This window comes from Clinocottus analis, unplaced genomic scaffold (assembly GCF_023055335.1).
Source record: "Clinocottus analis isolate CAN_PGR_092001 unplaced genomic scaffold, fCliAna1.0.p SCAF_9, whole genome shotgun sequence".
Taxonomy (NCBI): Eukaryota; Metazoa; Chordata; class Actinopteri; order Perciformes; family Cottidae; genus Clinocottus; species Clinocottus analis.
The window spans coordinates 17,841,655-17,848,506 of record NW_027176251.1 but is presented as its reverse complement, the minus strand read 5'-3'; the positions used below and the strand labels follow the sequence as shown (position 1 = coordinate 17,848,506).

General features: G+C 40.7%; 1 protein-coding gene across 2 annotated transcripts in view; it reads right to left on the bottom strand.

Moving 5' to 3' along the window:
* Positions 1–1,042: 1,042 nt before the first annotated feature.
* spire1b (spire-type actin nucleation factor 1b) overlaps positions 1,043–6,852 on the bottom strand; it is a 31,098-nt gene continuing 25,288 nt past the window's right edge. For both annotated transcript variants that reach the window (XM_068569924.1, XM_068569925.1), the window contains 6 exons: positions 6,576–6,718; positions 5,868–6,005; positions 5,705–5,775; positions 5,569–5,596; positions 5,035–5,327; positions 1,043–3,013 (listed from right to left, as the gene is read on the bottom strand). In XM_068569924.1, coding sequence (XP_068426025.1) covers positions 2,758–3,013; positions 5,035–5,327; positions 5,569–5,596; positions 5,705–5,775; positions 5,868–6,005; positions 6,576–6,718 — 929 coding nt within the window. In that variant the 3' untranslated portion in view covers positions 1,043–2,757. The remainder of the gene's footprint in view (positions 3,014–5,034; positions 5,328–5,568; positions 5,597–5,704; positions 5,776–5,867; positions 6,006–6,575; positions 6,719–6,852) is intronic.

Sequence of the window (6,852 nt, the reverse complement as noted above, 5' to 3'; positions counted from 1 at the left end):
TTTATTGTTGTAGTCATTATTTGTTGCAATCTCTGGGGTAGTTACAGCTTAAAGAAAAGAAAAAAAAGAAAAAAACATGCACTTTATTAATCCCCTTGGGAAAATTCTTCTCAGAATTTAACCCATCCTTGGTTAAGGAGCAGTGGGCTGCCCTGTGAGGCGCCTAGGGAGCAGCTAGGGGTTAAATGTCTTGCTCAGAGACACTTCGACATGTGAACTATGGAGGGACTGGGGATCAAACCGGGTACCTTGTTCTAACGGGACGATCACTTATACCGCTGAGCTACACCCGCCCCAAAGTAATACAGACTGAGGGTACAAGTTACACTGTAGTACATGCATGCTGCTTTCACACTGTCCCACTCCTCCCCTGAACACACTATACTAGGATAGTTTCCCTCTCAGAGACACAGATCTGCAGTCGTCTCACTGTCGAGATACCGCCAAGGCAACACACACCTGACCTACAAAAAAATCAATAGAAACAAAGTATGTACAGTTACGATAGATGACTGTTCAACGTACGAGTGTGATCATGAAAGACACTTCTTAAGGCAGATATCTCTTAAGGAGATGAGGAATGGGATGCAGAATGAAATAAAATATCCAGGTAAAATGTCAGATATTTTTTCCTGACGAGTCTCTGAATGATGACGGTAAATCATAAAGGCATCATATTAAGACGTAGAGTATGTGTTATATTTTTGCTGCCTGTATAGTAAACTGGGTTTCATTAACTCAAATCTGTACAAAAAGATCTTTTGATAAAACTAATTCTCACGTTACAAAAACAAGTCAGAAACCTAATGTAAAGACAATATTATGAGTTCATATATATATATATATATATATATATTTATATATATATATATATGTATATATATATATATATATATATATATATATATATATACATACATACATATATATATATATATATAGAGAGAGAGAGAGAGAGAGAGAGAAACATATATATACAAACATATATATATATATATATATATATATATATATATATATATATATATATATATATCACATATTTATCAAATCAAAGACACATTTAAAAATTAAAAAAAGTGCAGATGGTTCATGTAAATTATTCAAAGGCAAGACTGAACAAAATCCCATACAGGCGATTACATTTCTATACCTGCTTCTCGGCACATCTGAGTAATTTAAGTAAATTGCAAATTAACATACAGTATGATTGTATGGTTGCAAAATGTGCTTTAAAGGCCCTAAACAACTATTATAATAAAATAGTATTTAGAATAATAATAATAACTATATAGTAATAATAAACTTCCTTTTGGCAATGGGGTTCAACATGATGGGAAATTTTTCCTGATCTGATGTCGTATGTGTATAGATTGTAAAGCCCTCTGAGACCAATTTGTAATTTCTCATTCTGGGCCATACAAAATAAACTCAATTGAATTGACTTAAACATAACGTTTTTTTGTCAAAGTTATAATATTTTGGGTAAATTTGCACAAGAGATTTCAGTTTTTTGTTTTGCTCACTTGTTTGAATTGGTCGGAGCTCATTTGGAAACAGATGATGTCATGAACTTCCTTGCGCCAAGCAGCATTCAGCAACGTTTAAATTTACAGCTGTGGGGGTGTTAGTTTGTTTTACATGTTCAACATTTGGGGCTGTGGTGTTTGAAAGACGTGGGTATTTACCAGTGATGACCGTTTTACCGAGAGATGCACTGGAGTTGCATAATGAGAAATGTTTTATGAAGTTAATATGGGGACAAGTGGACACACACACACACAAACACACACCACAGACACTTACACACGCACACACACACACACACACACACACACACACATACACACACAAGGGACAATATCTCAGCCTCTGCATCTTAAATGTTCACCTTTCTTGTCATAATCTGTCTCTCACAAGTCCCCTTACTTTATGCAAGTGCATTACTGAGTACACTGTCAATCAAATGTGATCAAATCTGACCCACACAGTCCTGATGAAGCAGATTATTTTCTTCATAGGAAACTGAGCGGTGCTTATTGTAGTCTTGAATATTAATTCATGATTTGCAATCACAAATCAGAGGGCAATTAATTTTCTTTGGGGGACATATAGAGCAGAAAAATACTATTATTTGGCACAACATTTACATTAAAACAGATTTACAATGCAGGAAAACAAAGATTCCTCCAGACTTAAAAATAATAAAAGGGGGCTTCATCAAACAATCATTTACATGTGTAAAAATAAAGAAATTAAAACCCATAGAAAATGTACAGTCTAATATTCCATATTTGCTTAAGTCTCAGTTACAATATGATCTCCCTGCAGGCAACGTGTCTTCTGCAGTACCAGAGAGTTCAAATACACATCAGTCCTTTGTCTGTTTTGTGCTTATCGATTTGGACGTGAGTTGGGTTGGACCACGTGAAGAGGGCACTTTGACACATTGCCATCTCATCAGTTATTGTCTCTTGACTCAAAAGTCTGTGGCCAGAGATTAAAGGATCATGGTAATAATAAAAAAGAAGGAGCTATACACAGTAATCAGGACACAGCAACAAAGAACACACTGTCCACTACAGAGGTTCATATCACTCTGACCTTTAGCTTTATCTGACTGAAGTACACGTGTACAGTATGATCATATCCAGTGTTGAGTCTATATAATTGTGCCGTAGGAGCTGGAAGCAGCCAGAGAGAGAGAGAGAGAGAGAGAGAGAGAGAGAGAGAGAGAGGGGGGGGGGGGGGGGGGGTTCAGATCTCCTTGATTGTTCGCTCAGAGGGCCGGTACTCCTCCCTTCCTTTCGGCGAGGACAAGTAGAAGGACTGGGTCTTGCGTTTTAGGCGAGCTCTCTTGGTGGCCAGCGACAGGCTGTGCTTGCTGGAGGCGATAATGTCGGAGATGAACTTCTTGCAGTCCACGCACACCTCCATGGTGGCCCAGTCCTCCGTCAGCTCAGAGGGAAGCTCCAGTTCTTCGTGGGACTTCAAAGAGCCATGCTTCGAGAACCTGCACGGAACGGGAAGACAAGCTCGGCATGAACAGGATCACTATCATTTATGCTTTTACAGTTTGGTTTATATTAATTAATTGTTCAAACTATCTAGGGTATGTCCATGGATACATTTTGCAAAGGGTCACTTCACCCTAATAATAAAATCAAAATACTATATATTTTATTAAGTGATGCATATTTTTACGCATTCTTGGCAATTTTACTCATCCCCACTTATTTATATGTTTTCTTTAAATGTAAAGCATGTGTGTTTATAAAAGATGAGTTAGTAAAGAATTGACACTCTTAGTTAATATCATTTGCATTCCTCATTGAAAAAACAGGAAGGTTTGGGTATTATTAACATAACAAGGACACAGTTTGGGGAGAGAAATGCTGCTGTTGAATTTACCAATCTCAGAAAAAGATATCTCAAAACCAGAAGAAAAAAAATCTACATGGTTTGATAACACTGGGATTGAAGAAATACAATTTTTTTTGGCAATTAACACAAACATGTAAAATTTGTTCTGCGTGCAGAAATATGCAAATACCAGATCTCCAAACACAAATAATAAGGGAAATGCAAAAATATTAGGTGCTAATTTGCTAATATTAACGTTTGGCATGCATGACCATTTGCATAAGCTACATCCTTTTAGGGTTACTCTGTGTTGAATACAGATGAGAGGGACAGAGTGCAGCTAAAGCTAGCAATAACAAAGGAGATCAAAGCAGTATATTTTCCTGTGTGTAATGAGGATTAATTTTTACAGGGCCACCATTTATGCAACTTACCAGTGGTGTACAATGGAACCTCAGAATCGGTCAAGTCCATCATACTTTATAACTGTATACATCAATGCACAACACCTTCTAATTAAAGGGATGCCCCCAGAATTAAAAAAAAACATATTGTTGACTCTTTTTCGGCCCTCCCTGATAAATAAGACCCGTTGTGCTATTTGTGCTATTTATGAATCTAGATGCTCCAGATGAGAGGTCTGTTGATTATAAGTTGGGTCAGGATCATTTTCTGCATTTTGTGATTATGAGCGTAAGTGCTTTCAGCTTAGCCACATGTTTAAGTATATTTGCATGTGTATTATATTTTACTCATTTACAGTTCACATTTTGGTTTTAGGGGCCAATCTACCAATATCATACAAACTCCACGAGATAATTAGTTTTACATTAGAATACAAAGTGCATTTGTGACGGCCCCTGAGTACTGCAGGTGTGCAGTGATTGCATAACACCTGGGCCGGCAAGCCGAACAAGAGTCCGGGCACTGGCAGTTGCTCGGAGCGCAGGTTTGGGGAAAGAGAGGCAGGTTGTTGCTCTTCTATTTCGGTTTCAGGTTTGGTTTTGGGTTTCCTTCGTTTTGTACCGACAACACTTGCACACCACATCACACGCATGCACATTGACATCACTGATGCTACTGACTGTTACACTCCATACTGTTACCTGTTTCTTTTGTTATGTTAAATAAACTTTATTTTATTCCCCCAAACTTTGCCTGTGCCAAATTTGTCATCGCCTACGGGCCAGGTTGTAACAAATTGGGAAAATCCCAGACTATACCCTTCTGTTATCCTGCCTGTTTTCCCTCTGTGTTTTCCTGTTGCTCCCAGTTTGCTCTGCGTGGGTGTGTCTGCCTGGGCGTGGCCTTCCCTTCCTGCTACCAATTTACCAACACACCTGCAACCCGTTTCCCTCATCAGCCTCACACTATATTACCCCAGTTCTCTCTCGACTCCTCGCCAGATCGTCAGTTCAAACACCCGGAACGATTGCCATGGCCTTTTTGGACTTCAGTATTTTTTGTGCGTAACTTGTGCTTTCGCAGCCTCTCAGCTCCCTGGAACTCTCTAGAAGACCTGCCCAGCCTTCCCCCAACCAGCCCCCAGCCCGCAGAGGACGCCAGCAAGATTCCTACTTCTCTCTGGCTTGAAAATGCATATCTTTGTGTCTCACTTCTGCTACTTGTGTTTGCTTTTTGGGTCCAGCATTGCATCACCATGACACTTACTTGGACATGGTCTTGTGAATGCCGTGGCGCTGCGGGCTACTGGAGGATTTCTCAGATTTGGCAGCAGCTGCTGTTACAGTGGCTTTTTCAGCTCTCTTAGATGCCCCTGTTGTTTCTACTTTCAAAGTGGGGGGCGCAGTAGCCTGTTCCACTAGTGACGGCCCCGGCCCTCCAGCTAAAGACAGACCGTGTCCTACGGCAGCCATAGCACCGACCCTCTCCCTGGGGACAGGGTTGGTGGAGCCAATAGAGTAAATGGGCAAGCTGGAGTAAGGTTTGGATGGCAGCCGCATCTGTCAGAGAGGGAAAACATTAACATAAGTAGAGGCAAAATGATTTCTGAGAAAGAATGCTGATAAAAATGATCAATGAAACATTCTGAATATCCTGTAATCCCTTTTTTAACCAATCTACCGATTTCAGTTAGTTTGGGTGAAGGGTTTATCTTTAACAGTACGTGCCCTTATTTTAAAATTTATTTAGCCCCCTTGACCGGCAGCCGATTGGCTGATTGGTTCATCTGCTTTGACTCACCTTTTTGCAGCACTGTGCACACACGGGCCTAAAATGGAGGAGAAAGAGAGAGAGCAAACGGAGGAAGTGAGAAATGAAACCAGTCACTCTTCCCCTTGAATTTCAATTAAAAGATGAATATTTTAAGGTCTTTTACTTTTTGCAGAACTGGCAGATGTAGGACCAAGTGAAAAAGGAAAACCTTTTGCTTCGACAACAGAAGCAAAGCTGCAATAAAAAGAAACAAACAGATGAAGACCACGTCAGAATAACAAGAAATGAATGCAACATTCATGTGTCGTACACAAAGAAAAAGTTACCTTTCCCTTCTTCATCGCGTTGTAGATGTCTTTGTACTGCTGGAACTTCTCCAGCTCTGCCTTCACCAGCACCTGTCTGATGTGCATCACCTCCTCCACCGTTAAAGACAGACACTCCACAGGGAAACAGAACTCCTCCTGCAACGACACATATGCACGCAAAACAGTGGGTGACCCCGGCCACCGCAGATTCAACACACAGTGCTCAGTGTGTATCATTTAACGCACAAACAACCGGCCCCTTTACACCTTTTGGAGCAGCCAGTGTAACTCCGGGCTGTATAAAGTGTTTGCCATTGTATGTTGAAAAAAAGAGAGGTCTCATGGTGCGTAGACAACCGGAGTGATGGGAGGACATGATTGGAGCAAAGTTCCCCACAGTGCTTCTCACAGAGACTATAGAGAAATCTGTCTGCCTTTGTTAGAATATCAATTCTAGACTTTTACACCTGAACACCGCTGTTCATTTGTACATGGAGGATCAGCCAAGGGTTGTGTAGCCTCGAGTCTATTGCTATGAAGATGTTGTTAAACCGTTAAACTGGTTCTGTGTTTTCATATGCATCAACAAAATAGTTATTAGAAGTAAGCCGAAGCATCTACAGACCCTTCAGACCCTTCAGGGTTTGTAGATGCACCAGAGAGTGCATCACTCTCTTGGCACCAGAGAGTGTTGCTTGTTGTATGCAGTAAAGATGTTTCACTCACCAGGGACCTGGAGCTCTTTTTGGAAGGCGGCTGAAACAGTCGAACATTGGTCGGAGTCTCCTTCTCAATGGAGTGTCTCCGCTGTGGGGTCTGACGCCTCTCTGGCTGGGGTGTAGAAGAGATGGGCAGGAACATGGGGGGAGCTGGCGTTCATGCAGGAAAGAGAGGTAAACGTGATGGATGCAGCTTAAATGGAAATATTCCAATGAGTAGCTAATTTGAGGCTCAAGAACCTCTGATTATAAACGACAGAAAAAACAGGAAAACCTCTGACTGA